The 27361-nt window shown below is 48.1% G+C and overlaps 1 protein-coding gene across 1 annotated transcript in view; it reads right to left on the reverse strand.

Annotated features, from left to right (window-relative positions):
- Positions 1-6564: 6564 nt before the first annotated feature.
- Positions 6565-27361, reverse strand: part of LOC140489286 (somatostatin receptor type 5-like) — a 50224-nt gene continuing 29427 nt past the window's right edge. The window contains exon 2 of the mRNA XM_072588672.1: positions 6565-8620. Coding sequence (XP_072444773.1) covers positions 7395-8582 — 1188 coding nt within the window. The 5' untranslated portion in view covers positions 8583-8620 and the 3' untranslated portion in view covers positions 6565-7394. The remainder of the gene's footprint in view (positions 8621-27361) is intronic.

The raw sequence follows: 27361 nt of genomic DNA on the forward strand, positions 1-27361 counted from the left end.
GTCAGTCCATGTAATACTTTATAAATTCCTACTTTGGAATAGAACCAGTCTGACTCCAGATTGGGATACAGACAGGCTGTAACCTCAGACCTTTAATGCATTATCTGAGCTGAGATGTCGTCTTTTTCTTAATACTGATAAAACCTTAAGTTATCTTGGGACTGTGATTTGAAAGAAGTTCTGGGATTTACACATTAATGAATCGAAACCTGCAATCCCCATTCTAACTGACTCAAGATTTAACCGTAGTCTAGGTTTGTTCAATACATCGCATAAGTTGTACGACACTTTGATCTTTTATTGTGCCCTATGATCCTGCCCCACTAGCTACCTGATCAAGGAGCAGTGCTCCGAACGCTAGTGGTTCCAAATAAACCTGTCGGACTATACCCTGGTGTTGTGCAATTTTTAACTTTATCCAGCCCAGTCCAACACCAGCTCCTCCACGTCATGTTCTTTAGGGAAGGAAACTGCCATCCTTACCAGGTCTGGACTATATGTGACTCCAGATCCACGGCAAGGTGGTTGACTCTTAGCTGCCCTCTGGGATGGGCAATAAGTGCTGGCCTAGCCAGCAATGCCCTCATCCTGTGAATGAATAAAAGAAAAGGTGCCAAGGGCATCTATGGAATAGACCAATCCAATATGGCAGCTGGTGTAGGAAGAGTAGGAGGTCCAAGCTGTCCAGGCAGTGAATCCCTGGTCAAATGGTTCCTCTGAGCCAGTCTGTAGGACCTAAGATGTCGGCGCACAGAACACTTTCACCCCATGTGGCTGGACATGTCAACTATTTGGGAAGCAGAAAGGCAGCCAGAGAGATCATCTCCCAACGCTGGATGCTGTAAGGGACATCTGGGTTTGCAAACGGTGTTTGAGAAGATGGCCCACAGGGAGTTTCTTGGAGGAACCATTGGAGGAAATATGTCAGAATAGCTTGAGCAATGAGGGAATTTAGCTCTGAGAGAATGTAGGAATAGAAGCAGGAGTAGGCCATTCAGCCCCTCAAGCCTGCTCTGATGTTCAATTAGATCAAGGCTGATCCTTCAGGTCAGCACCAATTGCAGTACTATCCCTGTATCTCTGGCTATCTTCAAAATCAAGTTATTCTCCTGAAGCAAAGGAGAGATTTGATTGAAATCATAGAGTCATAGGGATGTACAGCACGGAAACAGACCCTTCAGACCAACTCTGCAGGGGCATGGGAACCCAGACTGTAGCTTTAGGGTGCAGGACCTGGAGTGTAAGGAGGTTAGGAATATGGCTTCAATCTTAAAGGAGGGTGCCTGTAAACAGAAGAGTGGCTTGAAGTGTGTATACTTTAATGCCAGAAGTATACGAAATAAGGTAGGTGAACTTGCAGCGTGGGTTGGTACCTGGGACTTCGATGTTGTGGCTATTACGGAGACATGGCTAGATCAGGGACAGGATTGGCTGTTGCAGGTTCCAGGGTTTAAATGTTTTAGTAGGGTCAGAGGTGGGGGTAAAAGGGGGGGGGGGTGTGGCTTTGCTTGTCAAAGATAGTATTACAGCGGTGGAAAGGAAGATGGACGAAGATTTGCCATCTGAGGTAGTTTGGGTTGAGGTTAGGAATAGGAGAGGTGAGGTCACCCTGTTAGGAGTCTTTTACAAGCTTCCTAATAGTCCTAGAATCGTTGAAGAAAGGATTGCGAAGATGATTCAGGAGAAGAGTGACAGTAATAGGGTGGTTGTTATGGGGGACTTTAACTTTCCTGATATTGATTGGGAAAGCTATAGCTCAAGTTCGTTAGATGGGTCAGTGTTTGTCCAATGTGTGCAGGAGAGTTTCCTGACACAATATGTAGATAAGCCAACAAGAGGTGAGGCCATACTGGATTTGGTTCTGGGTAACGAACCAGGCCAGGTATTAGAACTAGAGGTAGGTGAGCACTTTGGGGACAGTGACCACAATTCGGTGATTTTTACTCTAGTGATGGAGAGGGATAAGTGTGTACTACAGGGCAAGAGTTATAGCTGGGGGCAGGGAAATTATGATGCGGTGAGGCATGACTTAGGATGTGTGGATTGGAAAAGTAGATTCCAAGGCAAGAGCGTAATTGATATGTGGAACATGTTCAAGGAGCAACTATTGAGTGTCCTTGATAAGTACGTACCTATCAGGCAGGGAGGAAAGGGTCGTGTGAGGGAGCCGTGGTTTAATAAGGAATTGGAATCCCTTGTTAAATGGAAGAGGGCGGCCTTTGTAAAGATGAGGCGTGAAGGTTCAATAGGGGCGATTGAGAGTTATAAGGTAGCCCGGAAGGACCTGAAGAGAGAGCTAAGAGCAGCAAGGAGGGGACATGAAAGGTCCTTAGTTGGTAGGATTAGGGAAAACCCTAAGGCTTTCTATAGGTATGTTAGGAATAAAAGAATGACTAGGGTAGGAATAGGTTCAATCAAGGATAGTAATGGGAAGTTGCGTATGGAGGCTGAAGAGATTGGGGAGGCACTGAATGAATACTTTTCGTCAGTATTCACTCAGGAACAGGACATTGTTGTCGATATGAATACTGAGGCACGAATAAGTAGAATGGATGGCTTTGAGATATGTAGAGAAGAGGTGTTGGAAATTCTGGCAAGGGTGAAAATAGATAAGTCCCCTGGGCCTGATGGCATTTATCCTAGGATTCTCTGGGAAGCAAGGGAGGAGATTGCAGAGCCATTGGCCTTGATTTTTGTGTCCTCTTTGTCTACAGGAGTAGTACCAGAGGACTGGAGGCTAGCAAACGTGGTTCCCTTGTTCAAGAAGGGGAGTAGGGATAATCCTAGTAACTATAGGCCAGTGAGTCTCACTTCTGTTGTGGGCAAAGTCTTAGAGAGAACTGTAAGGGATAGGATTTATGCACATCTGGATAAGAATAATGTGATCAAGGATAGTCAGCATGGTTTTGTGAAGGGCAGGTCATGCCTCACAAACCTTATTGAATTCTTTGAGAAGGTGACTAAGGAGGTAGATGAGGGGAAAGCGGTAGATGTGGTATATATGGATTTTAGTAAGGCGTTTGATAAGGTCCCCCATGGTAGGCTACTGCAGAAAATACAGAGATATGGCATTGAGGGTGAGTTGGAGGTTTGGATTAGGAATTGGCTGGCTGGAAGAAGACAGAGGGTAGTAGTAGATGGCAAAGGTTCATCTTGGAGTGCCGTCACTAGCGGTGTTCCGCAAGGATCTGTTTTGGGACCATTGCTGTTTGTCATTTTTATAAATGACCAGGAGGAAGGGTTAGAAGGTTGGGTGAGCAAGTTTGCGGATGATACGAAAGTCGGAGGAATTGTAGACAGTGAGGAAGGATGTGGCAGGTTACAGCGGGATATAGATAAGCTGCAGAGCTGGGCAGAAAGGTGGCAAATGGAGTTCAATGTAGCTAAGTGTGAGGTGATTCACTTTGGTAAGAGTAACAAAAAGATGGGGTACTGGGCTAATGGTCGGATACTTGGTAGTGTGGAAGAGCAGAGGGATCTTGGTGTCCATGTACACAGATCTCTGAAAGTTGCCACCCAGGTAAATAGTGCAGTGAAGAAGGCATATGGCGTACTGGCTTTTATTGGTAGAGGAATTGAGTTCCGGAGTCCTGAGGTCATGCTGCAGTTGTGTAAGACTCTGGTGCGGCCGCATCTGGAATATTGTGTGCAGTTTTGGTCGCCATACTATAGGAAGGATGTGGAGGCACTAGAACGGGTGCAGAGGAAGTTTACCAGGATGTTGCCTGGTATGGTAGGAAGATCCTATGAGAAAAGGCTGAGGCACTTGGGGTTGTTTTCATTGGAGAAAAGAAGGTTTAGGGGTGACTTGATAGAGGTGTACAAGATGATTAGGGGGTTAGATAGGGTTGACAGTGAGAACCTTTTTCCACGTATGGAGTCAGCTATTACAAGGGGGCATAGCTTTAAATTAAGTGGGGGTAGATATAGGACTGATGTTAGGGGTAGGTTCTTCACTCAGCGAGTCGTAAGTTCATGGAATGCCCTGCCAGTAGCCATGGTGGACTCTCCCTCTTTATGGGTATTTAAGCGGGCATTGGATAGGTATATGGAGGATAGTGGGTTAGTGTAGGTTAGGTGGGCTTTGATCGGCGCAACATCGAGGGCCGAAGGGCCTGTACTGCGCTGTATTCTTCTATGTTCTATGTTCTATTATCCAGATGCCCCGATCTGACTTAGTCCCATTTACCAGCATTTGGCCCACATCCCTCCAAACCCTTCCTATTCATAAACCCATCCAGATGCCTTTTAAATGTTGTAATTGTACCAGCCTTCACTACTTCCTCTGGCAGCTCATTCCATACACGTACCACCCTCTGTGTGAAAAAGTTACCCTTTAGGTCCTTTTTATATCTTTCCCATCTCACCCTAAACCTGTGCCCTCTAGTTTTGGACCTCCCTACACTGGGGAAAAGTCCTTAGAGAAAGTGAGGACTGCAGATGCTGGAGATTAGAGTCGAGAGTGTGGTGCTGGAAAAGCACAGCAGGTCAGGCAGCATCCAAGGAGCAGGAGAATCGACGTTCCAAGCATAAACCCTTCATCAGGAATTTGATGAAGGGCTTATTCTCGGAACATCGATTCTCCTACCCCTTGGATGCTGCCTGACCTGCTGTGTTTTTCCAGCACCACACTCTCCGACTCTGATCTCCAGCTTCTGCAATTCCTTCTTTGTCCTGGGAAAAAGACCTTGTCTACCTCCTGAGTATGCAGAGCTGCATTGAGAAGTGGCAGATGGAGTTCAACATGGAGAAGTATGAAGTGATTCACTTTGGAAGGCTGAATTTGAATGCAGACCACAGGGTTAAAGGCAGGATTCTTGGCACTGTGGAGGAACAGAGGGATCTTGGGGTCTACGTCCAACAATCTCTCAACATTATCACCCAAGTTGATAGGGTTGTTAAGAAGGCGTATGGTGTGTTGGCTTTCATTAGCAGACTGAGTTTAAGAGCCACGAGGTTATGCTGCAGTTCTATAAAGCCCTGGTTTGATCACACTTGGAATATGGTGCTCAGTTCTAGTCATCTAATTATATGAAGGATGTGGAACCTTTAGGAAGGATGCAGAGGAGATTTACTAGGATGCTGCCTGGACTGGAGGGCATGTCTTATGAAGAAAGGTTGAGAGTTCTAGGGCTTTTCTCATCGGAACAATGAAGGATGAAGGGTGATTTGATAGAGGTGTACAAGATGATGAGAGGCATAGATAGAGTGAATAGGCAGAGACCTTTTCCCAGGGCGGAAATGGCCATCACAAGGGGGCATAATTTTAAGGTGATTGGAGGCTGGTTTAGGGGAGATGTCAGAGTTTGAGTCTTTACACAAAGAGTGGTGGATGTGTGAAATGTATTGCCAGTGGTGGTAGTAGAGTCAGATACGTTCGGAATATTTAAGCAACTCCTGGATAGGCACATGGATGACAGTAAAATGAAGGGTTACATAGGTTAGTTTAATCTTAAGGTAAGATGAAAGATCAGCACAATATTGAGGGCTGAAGGGCCTGTACTATGCTGTACTGTTCTATGTTCTATGTTCTATTCACCTTATCCATGCCCCTCATGATTTTATAAACCTCTATAAGGTCACCCCTCAGCCTCCGATGCTCCAGGGAAAACAGCCCCAGCCTGTTCAGCCTCTCCCTATAGCTCAAACCCTCCAACCCTGGCAGCATGCTGGTAAATCTTTTCTGCACCTTCCCAACATCCTGTGACAGTGACAAGTCAAACCAAATGAAGAGCGACCAGAATTGGATGCAGTAATCTAAAAGTGGCCTTACCAATGTCCTGTACAGCAGCGACATGCCATCCTATCTTCAGTAGGCAATGCGCTGACCAATGAAGCTGAAAAATGTGTTGCTGGAAAAGCGCAGCAGGTCAGGCAGCATCCAAGGAGCAGGAGAATCGATGTTTCGGGCATAAGCCCTTCTTCAGGCTTATGCTCGAAACGTTGATTCTCCTGTTCCTCGGATGCTGACTGACCTGCTGCGCTTTTCCAGCAACACATTTTTCAGTTCTGATCTCCAGCATCTGCAGTCCTCACTTTCTCCTAACTGACCAATGGAAGCAAGTGCACCAAACGCCTTCTTCACCACCCTGTCTCCCTGCGACTCCTCTTTCAAAAAACTATGTGCCTGCACCCCTAGATCTCTCTGTTAGGCAACACCCTCCACATTGAAAATGATAACAGCATGATGAAGAATGGCTTTGAGATAATGAGCCAAGGACTGGGGGAAGTAGCACCGATTTTTGGTAAGAGACACATCATGGAAGGAACAATGGATTGCCCTCCAGAAAACAGGCGTCGACTCAATGGGCTGAATGGTCTTTTTCTCTGCCATCATGGCCTTTTCTGTCGCTGGTGAAGGTTTAAAAACTGGAGCTGAAACCTCACCTCTCATCCTCTTTGTGACGGTTAGTCACACCCCCTGCTTCGGGAAACACTTCATCTTTTGTCAAGAAGTCTTCTAGGGTTCTGTTTTAACCTCAAATAGAAACCTTCCTTCAATTCTCCTCACTGAAGGCATTGATTGAGTTCTCAGGCAGATGCTGGTAGATCACACGCAACAGATTTGATTTTGAAAAGTTTAATTGATCACAAGAAAGGCAAAATTACATTGATAATTGTTATAAAACCATGAATAATCTACTGGCCGTGCAGGACAGGTATCCCTGCAGTACAGTACAAATACTGTGATACACCACACACATACACACACACATACAGTGATTCAGTTCTTCAAATCCTAATCTACAAACAGTATTGCAGACATCACGGGGTAACAAAACTCGTAAAATGTATTTTGAAGGAATTTAAACACGCTGTGGATCATTGCCATCTCTTCCTCCACACAACTCTACCTCGTTTCCCACTCCCCCTCCCAGGGGCTTGTAGCACCCACGGGATTGTGTGTGCTCACAAATTCTCCCCTCATCTCCTCCCTCTAATCACTCCCCCACCTCCCTCACCGTCCCGAAGACTTGGACTTGACTGCTTCCAACAGCAGCTCCGTGCTTTTGGAACTGTCCTCCAATGAGAGTCCGCCCCCGGAATGGGCTAAGGCCTGCCCATTGGCTACCCGTCCATCTTCTTGATAGCCACTCGAGCTTGTGACAAGAGAGAAGATCTTGGCCTTTAAGCTACGACAAACCTTTGGCCACCAAGGCATTCCCTAACCTCGGGGCCACTGAGGCCAATGATGCCACTGAAAGAACCTCAACCCTTTGGAATGAGAAATGAGCCGAGGAAGTCTCTCCAAGTATATCCTCCTCAACTCCATGTTGGACAGTATGGGTTTCCCTTCCAGAGCAACTGGTAGAGAAGGTTTGATACGTTCAGAGTTATTCGGCAACAGAAAGGAAAAAAAGCAACGGCGGATGGTGAAGACGGTTAGCAGTGGTTTACAAGTCGCTGATCTCCAGAGTCCCGTTTTTGGTTGCGTTGGGTAAGACCTCGTTGGGCACTTTCTGCTCCGAGCTCTCGCCCAGCAGGTTTTCCCAGGCTGGGGCATTCTGGGCGATGTTGTTGATATGCTGCATCTCCATGTAGGTGCTGTCCGTCCCCCTGCTGCCCGGATTGTTGACGTCTACCCTGCGGCTGGAGCGGCACAGGATCTTGCGGAAGCCTTGCTTGAAGTTGTCCGACAGGAAGCCGTAGATGATGGGGTTGGCACAGCTGTTGGCATAAGAAAGCACCACCACGAAGAAGTAGAGGCCCACCAAGGCAGGCTCTGAGGGCATGCTGGACACCAGGTTGATGATGTTCATCACGTAGAACGGTAGCCAGCAAAAGACGAACACCGCCACCACGATGACCACCATCCAGGTCACCCGACGCTCAGATTTCTTCCTCTTAGTTGAGGTGGCCCTCACCTTCTTGCCCGAGGACCGCAACTTGATGACGATGAGAAGGTAGCAGAGACAGATGACCAGCAGAGGACCGAAGAAGCCCAAGGTGGCCGTGTAAATGATGAAGGCAGTAGACCAGACGATAATGGGCTCCGGCCAGTTGATGTTGCAAGTGTGCATGCCTGTCTTCACGTCTGAGAAGATGACAACAGGGAGGACCACCACGAAGGAGACGGCCCAGACCATGGCGTTGATGACTTTGGCCACATGGGGTTTGCGCCATTTGATGGACTTCACAGGGTGGACCACTGCCAAGTACCTGTCGATGCTCATGACGGTGAGACAGAAGATACTGGTGAACTGGTTGATGCCGTCCACCGTCATCACCAACCGGCACACGAGCGAGCCAAATGGCCAGTAAGACAAGGCATTCTGAATGGCGAGGAAGGGCAGGCCAACCATGAAAAGTTCATCTGCTATGGCGAGGTTCAGGATGTACAGATTGGTGACAGATTCCATCTTGGCGTAACAGAGGATGACGTGGATGACCAGTGTGTTGCCGCTGAGTCCGATGGCACACACGGTGAAATATATGGCAGGGATGAGTATGGCCCCTCCGCTGCCATTAATTGATGGTTCCAAAGTGCTATTCGTGGACACGTTTTCAACAGAAAGGTTGGGAATGCTGTAATCTCTGGCAGTTGCTGAAGGTGTTGCAAGGTCAGATAGATGTTTCTCCATTGCTCCCTGGGCGTGTTGCCTCTGACCGCAATGAGCTCCTGAAAAACAAACCAAATTCATGTGATCAAAGAAATCACTCACAAATGGATCCGCATTTTCTCATGTTAACCATTACACTCCCTATGTATTTCAGGCTGAGATGGCCCCTCATAATATTGTCATCAGACTGGTAATCCAGATAGCCTTTATGCGTCTTCGCATGAGATATTGACATTGCCAACCGTGCTAAGAGTTATTTCTCATCTCTAATCGCTGTGGCAATGGTGGTGGTGAGCTGCTTTCTTGAACTGCTTAAGTATAGGGACATCCTCAACACTGTCAGGGAGAGAGTTCCAAGATTTTGACCCAGCAACACTGAAGGAACAGGGATCTATTTCCAACTCAGGATGATGTCAGTCTTGAAGGGGAACTTTCTTTCCTTCATTCTTTTGCAGAATGTGGACATCATTGGCAAAGTCAACATTCTCAACCTAACTACCCTTGAATGAGTGGCTTGCTGGGGCCATTCATAGGGCGGCCAGGAATCAACCATATCTGCAGTCACATGTAGGCCAAACTAGGTAAAGACGACAAATTGTCTTTTGTAAAGGGACATTAGTGACCTAGATGGGTATCTAAATGATAATATATTACAGTGCCAGGGATCCAGGTTTGATTCCGGTCTCGGGTAACTGTCTGTGTGGACTTTGCGCATTCTCCCCGTGTCTGCGTAGGTTTCCCTCAGGTGCTCTGGTGCCCTCAGGTTAGGGTGAATTGGCCATACTCAATTGTCCCATAGTATCCATGGATGTGCAGGCTAGGTGGGCTAACCATGGGAAATGCAGGTTTATAGGGATAGATTGGGGGGTGGGTCTGGGTGAGGTGGGCTTTGGAGGGTCAGTGTATACTCGATGGGCCGAATGGCCTGCTTCCATGTTGTGGGGACTCTATGATGACTCTCCCCATGGATGGGAATTTAGCATCACCAGGGTGAGAGGGAAAAAGAACAGATTTGAATTTGTATCATGCCTTTTTTTGATCACTGAACACCTCCAAGCCTTTACAACTGGTAAATCCTTTTTGAACTCTATTTATAGTTGTCATGTCAGAAACATGGCAACCAATTTGTATGCAGCAAGTTCCCACAAACTGCAAGGTGATAATGGCCAGACAGTCAGTCTTCAAGGTATCGATTGAGGGGGAAATCTTGGTCAAGGTAGAATAGTAAATTTAATCATAACTTTCAAAAGGGAGACACATAAGCACTTTTCTTCATGGGATAAGGGCATCACTAACTAAGCAGCATTTAATACCTATAAAATAAAATCCATACAGTGTGGAAACAGGCCATTTGGCCCAACAAGTCCACACAGCCCCTCTGAGTAGTATTCCATCCAGACCCATTCCCCTACCCTATTACTCTAATTTTCCCCCTGACTAATGCATCTACTCTACACATCCCTGAACGCTACGGACAATTTAGCATGGCCAATACACCCGAACCTGCACATCTTTGGATTGTAGGAGGAAACCGGAGCACCCAGAGGAAACCAAACAGACACGGGGAGAATGTGCAAAGTCCACACAGGCAGTTACCCGAGGCTGGAATTGAACTCAGGTCCCTGGTGCTGTGAGGCAGCAGTGCTAACCACTGAGCCACCGTACCGCCTATCTCTAATTACCCAGAAGGCACTTCAGAGTCAACAACATTGCAGTTGGCCTAAATTCACATGTAGGCCAGATCAGGTAAGGATAGTAGTGTCCTTCTCTACAGGACATTAGTGAACCAGATGGGTTTTTCCAACAATCAACAATGGATTTATGGTCATCCCTAGATTCTTAATTTCCGATTTTCATTCATCGAATTCAAATTCCACCATCTGCCAAGTTTGAACCCAGGTTGCCCCAGACCAATACTTGGATCTCTGGATTAACAGTCCAGTGATTATACCACAAAGCCATAACCTCCTGCTAGGAGGAACAAATGGTAGAGATGGCAGTTTCATTCCCTATAGGACATTTAGTGAACCAGATGGGGTTTTACAACAACTGACAATGCTTACAAGGTCACCAACAATCTCTTTACTTCCAGATGTTTATTAAATTCAAATTTCACCAGCAGACACCATGGGATTTGAACCTGGATGACCAAACTGTTTAATGCTGTCTGGGCATGAAGTAGTGGGATTGATAGGTTACAATGAAGGATTCTCCTTCTCAAGCTCTCCCCTCATCTGAGGCACAGCGACCCTCAGGTTAAACCACATCAGCTCTCTCTCTCTCTCTCTCTCTCTCTCTCTCTCTAATGGGAGAGCAGTCCGACAGTTCTCTGGAACAATAGAGACATCACTTTTATTTTCTCGGTCTGTGGAAGGTATGAGAGGAAGAGACGGAGGAGGAAAAGGAGAAGGAGTTGTTAGCAGAGAATTTCAATTCCCTTTGAGGTTCAGTGACTCTTCATCCTGAGCATGTTTTGAGCTATTGCAAAACAGCAGAGCCTGGTGTTACAATCTTACAGCAAGAATATGGTTAGTATTCAGTATAACTCAGGAAGGACCAGGCATAAGAGGCAAAAATTCATATCCAGTTAATTGGCTTCTCTTCGGGCATGAGAAGAAATAGATATTAATATGCCATGAGAGGATGGATGGAGAAATAGATGAGAGAAAGACCATGAGGAAACAGTCGGCGCATACATGACACATTGTGTCATCTCTTAGCATCATACTCACCCATCAATCTTCAGTTATAATTAACACCACTCTGCACTGATCTTCACAAAATAATTTTATGATCTCATTGCTTGTTATTAAAACATTGCTGTTCATCTCAGCTGAAGTGAAACTTGATTTGTACAAAACCATTGCGACCAGTCAGGGAAAACATTTCTGAGGACATCTACGGGCTCCATTGTTGATGATGTGACAAGTATTTTGACAGGCTTGCCCAGGTAGATATATGCCAGTCTGCTTTGGCACCACATACTCTGCATATTCTTATTTAATTCATTCGCAAGATTAGGGCATTACTGGCAAGGCCAGTATTTCTTGAGCTTTCCCATTGGCCAGTTCTGAGTCAACCACCTTGCTGTGGGCCTGGAGTCACATGTCGGCCAGCTGTTTTCTTCTCGAAAGGAACCTGATGAGATCTTTCCAACAATGGATTCATGGTCACCATTAGACGGTTAATTCCAGATTCTTCTTCCTCCCCCCAATTCAGATTCCAGAATTCACCATGGTAGAATCTGAACTCAGTTCCCCAGAACTAAACCTGGGTGTGTGGACTCACAGTCCAGCGACACTACCACTATCTCAATTGTGCTTTGAAGAGTTGGCTCCATACTCGATGGGCTGTTCCCCAGGACGCACACCAAGACAAACATCAGCCACGCCTGGAGGACCATCACTTCAGAGAAAGATGCTCTTTGGTCTGCTCAAAACGTGTTGGTCTTCCAGAGTAAGGAGTTGACTCTGACCGAGGGTTGCAGACCGGCACATTCCAAGGTCCAGGACTACGTGCTGAGGGATGTGCTAAAGCCTGGGGCAGCTGCCACCAAGGCACAGTGGGGAAAGACCACTGTCTGAGGTCTTTCAGCTGTACGTGAATGGGGGTCTGTTCAATTACTGGATCCTCCGGATACCTCAAATACTTGCAGTTATAATCTTGTACAGCTAAGAAATGCCTTTGGTTTGTTTGTTGGACAGAGTTAAATTCCAATGTTTATTTGTTTCTTTGTATGCTACACTATAGATTCGGACTGCATATGTGACTATGAACGTATATAAAGATATTTTATGAATAAAGTATAATTTTTGAAATAAAAACAATTAAACATTCTGCTTCGATAGGGATCCTGGCTTCACTTTGGTAGCTTTGTTGATCTGTTTTTATTTATATCTGAACTAGGAGGAGTAGGCCATTCAGCCCCCTTGAGAGTGCTCAATAAAGTCACAGCTGATCTCATTACCTCCAAACCACATTCCTGTCTCTCCCTGATGACCTTTCACCCCAAAGCTACCCACTTTAACTGTAGGAATCTTCAAGGCCGCTGTAATCCCTGTCCTTTCAGAAACAGAGTTCCAGAGACTCGTGAGAGAAAACATTTCACCCCATATCCAATTGAAATGGGTCACCAATGATTCTGAAACATTGACGTCTAGTTCGAGATTGAGGGCTTTCCTTAAATGGCTCAATTTCCAGCGTTCGCAGTCCTTTTGGTTTTGAATTCCTCCTGCGTTTGATCCTTCTATTTGTCTTGTGCTAAAATTGTTATAGGAAGGATATTATTAAACTGGAGAGGGTTCAGAAGAGATTCACCAGGATGCTGCCAAGAATAGAAGGTTTGAGTTATAAGGAGGGGCTTATGGGCTGGAACTTTTCTCACTGGAGGGTAGGAGTTGAGAGGTGACCTTATGGAGGTTTACAAAGCCATGAAGGATACAGGTATATGAGGGGAATGGCAGGTGCCTTTACTCTAGGGTGGGGAGTTTCAAAACCGGGGGCATAATTTTAAGGTGAGAGGAGAAAGATTTTAAAAAGACAACTCAATGAGTGCCAGGGAAAATGGTAGACAGGCAGGAGGCTGGGAGAACACAGCAAGGCAGGCAGCATCAGGAGGGACAGGCAGGAGGCTGGGAGAACACAGCAAGGCAGGCAGCATCAGGAGGGACAGGCAGGAGGCTGGGAGAACACAGCAAGGCAGGCAGCATCAGGAGGGACAGGCAGGAGGCTGGAGGAACACAGCAAGGCAGGCAGCATCAGGAGGGACAGGCAGGAGGCTGGAGGAACACAGCAAGCCAGGCAGCATCAGGAGGGACAGGCAGGAAGCTGGGAGAACACAGCAAGACAGGCAGCATCAGGAGGGACAGGCAGGAGGCTGGAGGAACACAGCAAGGCAGGCAGCATCAGGAGGGACAGGCAGGAGGCTGGAGGAACACAGCAAGGGGCAGCATCAGGAGGGACAGGCAGGAGGCTGGAGGAACACAGCAAGCCAGGCAGCATCAGGAGGCGGAGAAGTCAACATTTCGGGTGTAACCCTTCTTCCTGGATTCAAGCAGCTGCAATTTTTCTTTTGTCTCTGGGGAAAATGGTGGAGGCAGGTATAGTTAGAACATTCAAGGTTTGGAGGGATATGGGCTAGGAACAGGCAGACGGGACCAGTTTAGTTTGGAATTATGGGTGGCATGGACTGGTTGGACTGAAGGATCTGTTTCTGTGCTGCATGACTCTATGATTCTATGCCTCAATCATTCTACGATTCTATGACTATGACTCTATGGCTCTATGACTCTATGGCACTTGATTCTATGACTCTGTGACTCTGTGACTCTATGACTCTGTGATTCCATGTCTCTATGATTCTATGACTCTTTGATTCAATGACTATGACTCTATGATTCTATGATTCTATGACTCTATGACTCTTTGGCTCTGTGACTCAATGACTCTATGACTCTGATTCGATGTCTCTATGACTCTATGACTCTATGATTGTATGACTCAATGACTCTGTGACTCTATGGCACTATGATTCTATGACTCAATGACTCTACGATTCTATGACTATGACTCTATGACTCTATGACTCTATGGCATTATGATTCTATGCCTCAATCACTCTACGATTCTATGACTATGACTCTATGACTCTATGGCACTATGATTCTATGACTCAATCACTCTATGATTCTATGACTCAATGACTCTATGATTCTATGACTATGACTCTATGGCTCTATGACTCTATGGCACTATGATTCTATGACTCAATGACTCTATGGCACGATGATTCTATGACTCAATCACTCTATGATTCTATGACTATGACTCTATGGCTCTATGACTCTATGGCACTATGATTCTATGACTCAATGACTCTATGGCACGATGATTCTATGAATCAATGACTCTATGATTCTATGACTATGACTCTGACTATGACTTTTGGCACTATGATTCTATGACTCTTTGACTCTATGACTCTATGATTCCATGACTCTGATTGAGGTAAAATAAATTGAGGGATCTAGACAGGACAGATAGGGTGACGATTTTCCCTTAAAGGAAGGGTCAATACCTAGCAGGCAAGGGGTTATGTATGGAGCAGGAGGTTTAGAGGGAGATTTAAAGAAGAATTCTTTCACCAGTCGGTGGTGGATATTTAGAACTCAGTGCCTGAAAGGCTGATAGAGTCAGGAGCTAGTGCAACATTTTGGAAGCATTTTTAATTGTCTGAGGGAGGTATGAGCATCACTGGCAAGGCCAATATATATTGCCCATCCCCAATTACCCAGCCAACAGTTAAGAGTCAACCACCTTGTTGTGAGTCTAAAGTCACATGTAGCCCAGACTGGGTAAGGATGGCCAATTTCTTTCTCTAAAGAGCATGGGGGAACTGGACGGGGACAACAATTGGCCATGGTTAATGGTTCATTTTTAATGAATTGAACCTTCCTTCCCCACCCCGTGGGATTTGAACCCAGGTCTGCAAAACTTCAATCTAGCCCTTCTGGATCACTAGCCTGGTGACATTTCCACTACCTCAACACCACCTCGTCCATTCAAGCCGATCCACCAGAGTAAACGAGACTACGGGCCAAGTTCAGAGATGTGTCGGTTAGGTGCATTAGTCAGGGGGAAATGTAGAGTAATAGGATAGGGGAATGGGTCTGGGTGGGATGCACTTCAGAATTGTTGGGCCAAAGGGCTTGTTTCCACACTGTAGGAATTCTAAGTGCTGGGAAGTGGGTCAAGAGTGGATCAGGCGAGAACTGTCTGTGACACAATGGGCCTCTGTAAAACCTTCAGACTCTCAGAAGCCAGCTCCACCATTTGCTTCCCCGGGGTAATTAGGGATGGACAGCCTCACCAGTGGTACCCATGTTCTTGGACAGAATGCATTAAAGAAAACATAGCAGTGTAGCTTTGGAAATAAGTTTACTCGGGGAATCGGCTAAACCGAGAGGGGACAGCTCGGCTAAAGGAACGTCTGCACAAACGCAGCAACTTTTCCGAGGCAGTGCCTCAAGGGTTAATGGCCCAAGTGCAGCTTATAAATGATCTAAATAGTGTATGTGACTGCAATCTTGGTTTTCCCTAAAAAGGGAGTGGTTCCTAATGCTTGCAAGCTCTCAATGGTAAACAGTGCGAGTCGACCGTCAAGGGGAGGAGGGCACTGAAGTTTGTTAGTTCCCGTTGCTGAGCCTTGACAAATTCCCCAGAGCTGTTCAGACTGAACCCAAAAGTCAGCAACAGCTGTGGGATTATTTATATTTAAATTCTGACACTAATTGAACTGAAATCCCAGACGTGGCTGCAGTGGGAGTTGAACCCCTATTGCTCCCCACCCCAGAACGTTCACCTGGAGTCTCTGTCATACCAGCCCCAATGATATTACACCATCCTTGCCTACCTAGACCTGCTGGGGTGGGGGAGTGTCTACTTGTCCCATTGCACCTTCCCAATTAATGATTAGCTCCGCTGGCTTCAGTAATGTGGCTTGAACAGATATGCAGTTGCCAACTCAATATCTGTTTGCAGATTACACAAATTAAAGCTTCCTGTTTGGACAGCATGAGGAGAAGTAAACGCATATTGTGGTCAGTTCAAGGATGAGATATGCCTGGTTGCTAGGGAGTGTTGCTAGGCTGGTGGGGGACTGCGTGAAGGGCACTTTACTAATATCAACACAAACATTGGGCCAATGGATCCTTAGAACCATAAATCAGAACAGTCCCCATTAAAATGGCAATGAATCCATGATCATGGATGTGCTTCCACTCCAGATAAATGTCAGTCTTTAGATAATTATCGCACGAGCTCCTACACCCTCTCATGTGGTTGTCCAATAAAACCTTACCTTTGCGCTCTTCGTGACTGGGTTAGTAGCTATAAAGTGGCAGCTGTGTAGATTGTGTGAGGAGACAACTTCAGGAGGAGAAATCTATACCCGACTATAACTTTCCACCTGTCTGATTCAGTTGCCTGGTTACCAGCTAATGGCATGATATCAGGATTCGTTCACACATCTGCTGAGAAACTACTTATTGGACAAGTGCCATTCCAGCCACATTGTGGAAAGTCAAGACTGTGCAGGATAAAGCAGCCCTACTTACTCAGCAACCTCTTCCACTTCTGAGGCTCAGTAGCAGCAGTGTGTACCATCCACAAGGTCATTGAACACCTACAGGTGAGGAAAGAGGCCATTCGGCCCAACCTTCTGAAGAGGGTCCCACCCTGACCCGGCACCCCGTCACCCACTCTATCCCCACATCCACCATGGCTAATCCACCCAGCCTGCACACTATGGGGCAATTTTAGCACGGCTGATCTATCCTAACCTGCACATCTTTGAACTGTGGGAGGAAACTGGAGCACCTGGAGGAAACCCACGCAGGCACAGGGAGAATGTGCAAAGTCCACATGGACAGTTTCCCAAGGCTAGAATCGAGCCCGGGTCCCTGGTGCTGTGAGGCAGCCAAGCTAACCCATCATGCACTGCAGTCATTCACTGAGGCTCCTTCACCAGCCAAACCTGTGACCATTTCCATCTATAAAGACAAGAGCAACTGATCCATGGGAACACCATTACCTACAAGCTCATGTCCAACTGACCTGGAAATATATCGCTATCCCTTTGGGGCCAAAACCCTGGAATCCCCTCCCTAATGGGTGGGAGCAGCTACACATCAGGGATGACAGTGCTTTAAGAAGGCAGCTCAACACCACCTCCTCAAGGGGCAATTAGGGACAGGCAAAAATTGTTGGCCCAGTCAGTGACGTCCACATCCTGTAAAAGAATAAGAATGATATTGGGCCTGAAACCTTTACACTATGTGATCAACCTCCATCAAAGACTGTTATGATTTCGGAGCATGTTGGAGACGTGGTGGTGAGCTATGTGACCCATCAGCCAATCTCACCATTTTGTGACCTATTTGATTCGTTTGTGGTCTCCGATCTGCTCCCTGGGCAAGCCAGTCTCCGTCAGGGTTGCTTTCAGGGCAGGGTAGGTGAGCATGGAGAAGACATTTCTGAAAATAGTGGCATGGCGACTCAGTGGTTAGCACTGCTGCCTCACTGTGCCAGGGACCCAGGCTCGACCTCACCCTCGGGCACCTGTCTGGGTGGAAATTTGCACGGTCTCAGTTTCCTCCCACAGTCCAAAGATAGAACATAGAACATTACAGCGCAGTACAGGCCCTTCAGCCCTCAATGTTGCGCCAAGCTGTGGAACCAATCTGAAGCCAGCTATCCTACACTATTCCATTCGCATCCATATGCCTATCCAATGACCATTTAAATGCCCTTAAAGTTGGGGAGTATACTATTGTTGCAGGCAGGATGTTCCACATCACTACTACTCTCTGAGTAAAGAACTTACCTCTGACAAGTGTCTGATATCTATCACTCCTCAGTTTAAAGCTATGTCCTCTCGTGCTAGCCATCACCATCTGAGGAAAAAGGCTCTCACTGTCCACCCTATCTAACTCTCTGATTATCTTATATGTCTCAATTAAGTCACCTCTCAACCTTCTTCTCTCTAACGAAAACAGCCTCAAGTGTCTCAGGCTTTCCTTGTGAGACCTTCCCTCCATACCAGGCAACGTCCTGGTAAATCTCCTCTGAACCCTTTCCAAAGCTTCCACATCCTTCCCATAATGCGATAACCAGAACTGCACGCAATACTCCAAGTGTGGCTGCACCAGAGTTTTGTACAGCGTGTTGCATGGTTCAGAGACTCAATCCCTCTACTAATAAAAGCTACACACCATATGCCTTCTTAACAACCCTATCAACCTGGGTGGCAACTTTCAGGGATCTATGTACCTGGAAACCGAGATCTCCCTGCTCATCTACACTGCCAAGAATCTTACCATTAGCCCAGTATTCTGCATTCCTGTTACTCCTTCCAAAGTGAATCACCTCACACCTTTCTGCATTAAACTCCATTTGCCACCTCTCAGCCTAGTTCTGCAGTTTATCTACATCCTGGTGTAACCCACAACGTCCCTGAGCACTATCCACAATTCTATCAACCTTAGTGTCATCTGTAAATTTACTACTACAATGCCCCCCTAACCAGCACATCCCTGGGCATGATGGGACAATCCCCCATGGCCAATCCCACCCTAACCTGCACATACCTGGGCACGATGGGACAATTTCCTATGGCCAATCCTCCCTAAACTACATATTGCTGGGCATGATGGGACAATTTCCCATGGCCAATCCACCCTAACTTGCACATCCCTGGGCCCAATGCGACAATTTCCCATGGCCAACCCCACCCTAACCTGCACATCCCTGGGCACGATGGGACATTTTCCCATGGCCAATCCCACCCTAACCTGCACATCCCTGGGCACGATGGGATATTTTCTCATGGCCAATCCCACCCTTACCTGCACATCCCTGGGCACAATGGGACAATTTCCCATGGCCAATCCATCCTAACCTGCACATCCCTAGACACGATAGGACAATTCCCCATGGCCAATCCCCACCCTAACCTGCACATCCCTGGGCACGATTGGACAATTTCCCTTGGCCAATCCACCCTAACCTGCATATCCCTGGGCACAATGGGACAATTTCCCATGGCCAATCCCCCTCTAACCTGCACAGCCCTGGGCATGATGGGACAATTTCCCTTGGCCAATCCACCCTAACCTGCATATCCCTGGGCACAATGGGACAATTTCCCTTGGCCAATCCACCCTAACCTGCATATCCCTGGGCACAATGGGACAATTTCCCATGGCCAATCCCCCCCTAACCTGCACATCCCTGGGCATGATGGGACAATTTCCCTTGGCCAATCCACCCTAACCTGCATATCCCTGGGCACTATGGGACAATTTCCCATGGCCAATCCCACCCTAACCTGCACATCCCTGGGCACAATGAGACAATTTCTCATGGCCACTCCCACCCTAACCTGCACATCCCTGGGCATGATGGAACAATTTCCCATGGCCAATCCAGCCTAAACTGCACATCGCTGGGCACAATGGGACAATTTCCCATGGCTAATCCCACCCCCACCTGTACATCCCTGGGCACAATGGGACAATTTCCCATGGCCAATCCAGCCTAACCTGTACATTCCTGGGCACGATGGGACAATTTCCCATGGCTAATCCCACCCCCACCTGTACATCCCTGGGCACAATGGGACAATTTACCATGGCCAATCCACCTTAAACTACACATCTTTGAACTGTGGAGGAAACAGACGCAGACACGGGGAGAACGTGCAAACAGTGGCTTAAGTGTGGAATCAAACCCAGATTCCTGGCGTTGTGAGGCAGCAGCGCTAACCACTAAGACTCCAGACCACTTGGAGTAGGAATGTTTTGCAACTTGAAAAATGACATGTTACACATTTGTAGCACAAGAAAGTTTTGCTTTTAGAGCCATGAGATTGTTACATGATGGACACAGCGTGGCCATATGAATTTTTGATTTGAAGAAAAGCTGCCTGATGACAATCTTTAGATTGATTGAGTTGCAGTTTGTTAGACACTTGTGAAAGGAGAGCAGCCGGAAACATTTTATGGGTGTGTGTGTGTGATGTGTGTGTGTTTGATGTGTGCGTGTGTGTGATGTGTGTGTGTGATGTGCGTATGTGATGTGTGTGTATGTGTCTGATGTGTATGTGGTGTGTGTGTTTGATGTGTGTGTGTGATGTGTGTGTGATGTGTGTGTGTCTGGTGTGTGTGTTTATGTGTGTTTATGTTTGATGTGTGTGTGCGATGTGTGATGTGTGTGTGTTTGATGTGTGTGTGATGTGTGTGACATGTGTGTGTTTGATGTGTGTGATGTGTGTGTGTGATGTGTGTGTGATGTGTGCATGTTTGATGTGTGTGTGTGATGTGTGTGTGATGTGTGTGTGTTTGATGTGTGTGCGATGTGTGTGTGTGATGTGTGTGATATGTGTGTGTGTGATGTGTGTGTGTTTGATGTGTGTGTGTAATGTGTCTGTGTGATGTGTGTGTGATGTTTGTGTGATATGTGTGTGATGTGTGTATGATGTGTGTGTGTGTGATGTGTGTATGGGTGATGTGTCTGTGTGATTTGTGCGTGATGTGTGTGTGTGATGTGTGTGTGTGATGTAGGTGTGGGTGTGTGTGTTTGATGTGTGTGTGTGATGTGTGTGCGTGTGTTTGATGTGTGTGTGTGATGTGTGTGTGTGTTTGATGTGTGTGTGTGATGCGTGTGTGATGTTTGTGTGGGTGTGTGTGGGTGATGTGTGTGTGTGATGTGTGTGTGATGTGTGCGTGGGTGTGTGTGTGTGTTTGATGTGTGTTTGATGTGTGTCTGTGATGTGTGTGTGATGTGTGTGTGATGTGTTTGTGTGATGTGCGTGTGTGATGTAAGTGTGATGTGTGTGTGGTGTGTGTGTGTTTGATGTGTGTGCAATGTGTGTGTGTGATGTGTGTGATATGTGTGTGTTTGATGTGTGTGGGATGTGTGTGTGTTTGATGTGTGTGTGTGATGTGTGTGTGATGTGTGTGTGTTTGATGTGTGTGTGATGTGGGTGTGGGTGTGTGTGTGTTTGATGTGTGTGTGTGATGTGTGTGTGATATGTGTGTGTGTGATGTGCGTGTGTGACGTGTGTGTGATGTGTGTGTGGGTGTGTGTGGGTGATGTGTGTGTGTGATGTGTGCGTGGGTGTGTGTGTGTGTTTGATATGTGTTTGATATGTGTGTGTGATGTGTGTGTGATGTGTTTGTGTGATGTGTGTGTGTGATGTGAGTGTAATGTGTGTGTGGTGTGTGTGTGTGACGTGTGTGTGATATGTGTGTGTGATGTGTGTGTGATGTGTGTGTGTGATGTGTGTGTGGGTGATGTGTGTGTGATTTGTGCGTGATGTGTGTGTGTGATGTGGGTGTGGGTGTGTGTGTGTTTGATGTGTGTGTGTAATGTGTGTGTGTGATATGTGTGTGTGATGTGTGTGTGTGACATGTGTGTGATGTGTGTGTGATGCGGGTGTGATGTGTGTGTGGGTGATGTGTGTGTGTGATGTGTGCGTGGGTGTGTGTGTGTGTGTTTGATGTGTGTGTGATGTGTGTGTGATGTGTTTGTGTGATGTGTGTGTGTGATGTGTGTGTGTGATGTGAGTGTGATGTGTTTGTGGTGTGTGTGTGTGACATGTGTGGGTGTGTTGTGTTTGATGTGTGTGTTTGACGTGTGTGTGTGATGTGTGTGTTTGATGTGTGTGTGATGTGTGTTTGTTGTGTGTGTGTGATGTGTGTGTGATGTGTGTTTGTTGTGTGTGTGTGATGTGTGTGTGATGTGTGTTTGTTGTGTGTGTGTGATGTGTGTGTGATGTGTGTTTGTTGTGTGTTTGTTGTGTGTGTGTGATGTGTGTGTGGGTGATGTGTGTGATGTGTGTGTGATGTGTGTTTGTTGTGTGTGTGTGATGTGTGTTTGTTGTGTGTGTGTGATGTGTGTGTGATGTGTGTTTGTTGTGTGTGTGATGTGTGTGTGATGTGTGTTTGTTGTGTGTGTGTGATGTGTGTGTGATGTGTGTTTGTTGTGTGTTTGTTGTGTGTGTGTGATGTGTGTGTGGGTGATGTGTGTGATGTGTGTTTGTTGTGTGTGTGTGATGTGTGTTTGTTGTGTGTTTGTTGTGTGTGTGTGATGTGTGTGTGGGTGATGTGTGTGTGATGTGTGTTTGTTGTGTGTGTGTGATGTGAGTGTGATGTGTGTGTGATGTGTGTGTGTGATGTGTGTGTGTGGGTTGTGTGTGTGTGATGTGTGTGGGTGTGTGTGTGTTTGATGTGTGTGTGATGTGTGTGTGTGGGTGTGTGGTGCATGCATGTGCATGTATGTGTGTGTGTGCATGTTAGTGGGTGTATGCGTGTGAGTGTGTGCATGTGTGTGTGGGTGTAGTGCTTGCAGTGTGTGTGTTTGTGGGGGTTATGTGTGTGTGTGTGTGGGTGGGTGTGGTGTGTGTGGGTGGGTATGGTGTGTGTGTGTGGAGGGGTTGCGTGGTGTGTGTGTGTGCATCTGTGCGTATGTGTGCCTGGTGTGCGTGTGGGTGCGTGTGTCTGTGTCTATGGGTGTGTGTGTGGGTGTGGTCTGTATGCGTATGTGTGCCTGTGTGTGCCTGTGTATGTGTGTGTCTATGAGTGTATGTCTGTGTGTGATTAGGTGTGCATGTGCATGTGCGTGCGCGTTTAAGTATGCGTGTGAGTGTGTGTGTGTGCAATTGTCTGTGTGAAATTGTGTATGCATGGGCACGTGCATGTGTAAGAAGACAAAGAAGACCCCAGAAACTTAAAAGGATACATTCTAACACATGACAAGTCTTAGGTCCAACTGTTGAAATGAAGGTTGACCAGTGTTGTCCAGAAAACTGTGTGTCATCATTACTAATATCAAAAGCACTGAGAGGTTTCATTTCTCATCTTGTGATCTGGACTGTGACTTTCAGAATTTCATTTTCCTGTCCACCCATGATATCTATGTCAAAGCATCTGCCGTGTATCTCTTACTCATGAATGAGTGCGTGTGTCTGTGTATTTGTGGTTTTATAGGCCTATTCAGTCGTGCAGTCACAAGCATATAATCCTTTTCATTTCTCTGTCATTTTTAAAAGAATAAGTTTGTTTACAATGAATGGAGTTTTTCTCCTGCTAAATGCTGAAACCTGGTGTAAATTGCTTTCGTCCTGATGCGTCAGGCAAAGTGGTCCCCTTGGGTCCAGATTGGGGGCCTTGGGCAACTGTGGGGCTCGGTTACCGAGCACTCTTCCTGGTTCAGTAAAAACATGACCTCCTGCCATTCATGCAGGACGACAACCAAATCTCTCCGCATTTCTGAGCTCCTCAACCACTCACTGCTTCAGTTTTTATCCATCTGGCCAAAATGGACAACTACAGGTTTCCTTCAACTGACCATGGGATGAGAGCAACAGTGATGGCATCATAGTATCACAGCAGCTGAGGGTCTGGGACGGGATGGGGGCCAGGAGTGGGATGGCCAGTGGGGTGGGGGATTGGAGTGGGATGGTCAGTGGGGGGGAGGGGTTGGAGAAGGGTGGTCAGTGGGGTGGGAAGAAGGAGTGGGATGGTCAGTGGGGTGGGGAATTGGAGTGGGATGGTCAGTGGGGTGAGGGATTGGAGTGGGATGGTCAGTGGGGTGGGGAATTGGAGTGGGATGGTCAGTGGGGTAAGGGATTGGAGTGGGATGGTCAGTGGGGTAAGGGATTGGAGTGGGATGGTCAGTGGGGTAGGCGTTGGAGCAGAGTGGTCAGTGGGGTGGGGGGTTGGAGTGCGATGGTCAGTGGGGGAGGGATTGGAGTGGGTTGGTCAGTGGGGTGAGGGATTGGAGTGATATGGTCAGTGGGGTGGGGGGTTGGAGTAGGGAGATCAGTGGGGTGAGAGATTGGAGTGGGATGGTCAATGGGGTGGGGATTGTAGTGGGATGGTCAGTGGTGCAAGGGTTGGAGCAGTGTGGTCAATGGGGTGAGGGATTGGAGTGGGATGGTCAGTGGGGTGGGGGATTGTAATGGGATGGTCAGTGGGGTGAGGAATTGGAATGGGATGGTCAGTGGGGTGGGGAATTGGAGTGGGATGGTCAGTGGGGTGGGGGTTGGAGCAGGGTGGTAAGTGGGGTGAGGGATTGTAGTGGGATGGTGAGTGGGGTGGGGGGTTGGAACAGGGTGGTCAGCGGGGTGAGGGATTGGAGTAGGATGGTCAGTGGGGTGGGGGATTGTAGTGGGATGGTCAGTGGGGTGGGGGATTGTAGTGGGATGGTCAGTGGGGTGGGGGGTTGGAACAGGGTGGTCAGTGGGGTGAGGGATTGGAGTGGGATGGCCAGTGGGGTGAGGGATTGGAGTGGTATGGTCAGTGGGGTAGGCGTTGGAGCAGAATGGTCAGTGGGGTGGGGGGTTGGAGTGCGATGGTCTGTGGGGTGAGGGATTGTAGTGGGATGGTCAGTGGGGTGGGGGGTTGGAACAGGGTGGTCAGTGGGGTGAGGGATTGGAGTGGGATGGCCAGTGGGGTGAGGGATTGGAGTGGTATGGTCAGTGGGGTGGGGGTTGGAGCAGGATGGTCAGTGGGGTGAGGGTTTGGAGTGGGGTGGTAAATGGGGTGAGTGATTGGAGTGGGATGGTCAGTGGGGTGGAGGATTGCAGTGGAATGGTCAACGGTGGGAGGGGTTGAAGTGGGATGGTCAGTGGGGTGAGGGATTGGAGTGGGATGGTCAGTGGGGTGGGGGAATGTAGTGGGATGGTCAGTGGGGTGAGGGATTGGAGTGGGATGATCAGTGGGGTGGGGGTTGGAGTAGGGTGGTCAGTGGGGTGAGGGATTTTAGTGGGATGGTCAGTGGGGTGGGGGATTGGAATGGGATGATCAGTGGGGTGAGGGGTTGGAGCAGGGTGGTCAGTGGGGTGCAAAATTGGAGTGGGATGGTCAGTGGGGTGGGGGATTGTAGTGGGATGGTCAGTGGGGTGGGGAATTGGAGTAGAGTGGTCAGTGGGGTAAGGGGTTGTAGTGGGATGGTTAGTGGGGTGGGGGATTGGAGTGGGATGGTCAGTGGGGTGAGGGATCGGAGTGGGATGGTCAGTTGGGTGTGCGATTGGAGTGGGATAGTCAGTGGGGTGAGGGATTGGAGTATGATGGTCAGTGGGGTGAGTGATTGGAGTGGGATGGTCAGTGTGGTGAGGGAGTGGAGTAGGATGATCAGTGGGGTGAGGGGTTGGAGCAGGATGGTCAGTGGGGTGGGGAATTGGAGTGGGATGGTCAGTAGGGTGAGGGATTGGAATGGGATGATCAGTGGGGTGAGGGGTTGGGGCAGGGTGGTCAGTGGGGTGGGGAATTGGAGTGGGATGGTCAGTAGGGTGAGGGATTGGAATGGGATGATCAGTGGGGTGAGGGGTTGGGGCAGGGTAGTCAGTGGGGTGGGGAATTGGAGTGGGATGGTCAGTAGAGTGAGGGATTGGAGTAGGATGATCAGTGGGGTGAGGGGTTGGGGCAGGGAGGTCAGTGGGGTGGGGAAATGGAGTGGGATGGTCAGTGGGGTGGGGGATTGGAGTAGGGAGGTTAGTGGGGTGTGGGATGGTCAGTGGGATGGGGGGTTGGAGTAGGGTGGTAAAAACAATGACTGCAGATGCTGGAAACCAGATTCTGGATTAGTGGTGCTGGAAGAGCACAGCAGTTCAGGCAGCATCCAAATAGCTTCGAAATCAACGTTTTGGGCAAAAGCCCTTCATCAGGAATAAAGGCAGTGAGCCTGAAGCGTGGAGAGATAAGCTAGAGGAGGGTGGGGTGGGGAGAAGGCAGCATAGAGTACAATGGGTGAGTGGGGGAGGTGATAGGGGATGAAGGTGATAGGTCAAGGAGGAGAGGGTGGAGTGGATAGGTGGAAAAGGAGATAGGCAGGTAGGACAAGTCCGGACAAGTCATGGGGACAGTTACTGAGCTGGAAGTTTAGAACTAGGGTGAGGTGGGGGAAGGGGAAATGAGGAAACTGTTGAAGTCCACATTGATGCCCTGGGGTTGAAGTGTTCCGAGGCAGAAGATGAGGCGTTCTTCCTCCAGGTGTCTGGTGGTGAGGGAGCGGCGGTGAAGGAGGCCCACGACCTCCATGTCCTTGGCAGAGTGGGAGGGGGAGTTGAAATGTTGGGCCACGGGGCAGTTTGGTTGATTGGTGCGGGTGTCCCGGAGATGTTCCCTAAAGCACTCTGCTAGGAGGCTCCCAGTCTCCCCAATGTAGAGGAGACCGCATCGGGAGCAATGGATACAATAAATGATATTAGTGGATGTGGAAGTAAAACTTTGTTGGATGTGGAAGGCTCCTTTAGGGCCTTGGATAGAGGTGAGGGAGGAGGTGTGGGCGCAGGTTTTACAGTTCCTGCAGTGGCAGGGGAAGGTGCCAGGATGGGAGGGTGGGTTGTTTGGGGTCGTGGACCTGACCAGGTAGTCACGGAGGGAACGGTCTTTGTGGAAGGCGGAAAGGGGTGGGGAGGGAAATATATCCCTGGTAGTGGGGTCTGTTTGGAGGTGGCGGAAATGTCGGCGGATGATTTGGTTTATGCGAAGGTTTGTAGGGTGGAAGGTGAGCACCAGGGGCGTTCTGTCCTTGTTACGGTTGGAGGGGTGGGGTCTGAGGGTGGAGGTGCGGGATGTGGACGAGATGCATTGGAGGGCATCTTTAACCACGTGGGAAGGGAATTTGCGGTCTCTAAGGAAGGAGGCCATCTGGTGTGTTCTGTGGTGGAACTGGTCCTCCTGGGAACAGATCCGGCGGAGGCGGAGGAATTGGGAATACGGGATGGCATTTTTGCAAGAGGTAGGGTGGGAAGAGGTGTAATCCAGGTAGCTGTGGGAGTCGGTGGGTTTGTAAAAAATGTCAGTGTCAAGTCGGTCGTCACTAATGGAGATGGAGAGTTCCAGGAAGGGGAGGGAGGTGTCAGAGATGGTCCAGGTAAATTTAAGGTCAGGGTGGAATGTGTTGGTGAAGTTGATGAATTGCTTAACCTCCTCGCGGGAGCACGAGGTGGCGCCAATGCAGTCATCAATGTAGCGGAGGAAGAGGTGGGGAGTGGTGCCGGTGTAATTACGGAAGATCAACTGCTCTATGTAGCCAACAAAGAGACAGGCATAGCTGGGGCCCATACGTGTGCCCATGGCTACGCCTTTGGTTTGGAGGAAGTGGGAGGATTCAAAGGAGAAATTGTTAAGGGTGAGGACCAGTTCAGCCAAACGAATGAGAGTGTCGGTGGAAGGGTACTGTTGGGGATGTCTGGAGAAGAAAAAATGGAGGGCTTGGAGGCCCTGGTCGTGGCA

The sequence above is a fragment of the Chiloscyllium punctatum genome, chromosome 18, assembly GCF_047496795.1.
Source record: "Chiloscyllium punctatum isolate Juve2018m chromosome 18, sChiPun1.3, whole genome shotgun sequence".
Lineage (NCBI taxonomy): Eukaryota > Metazoa > Chordata > Chondrichthyes > Orectolobiformes > Hemiscylliidae > Chiloscyllium > Chiloscyllium punctatum.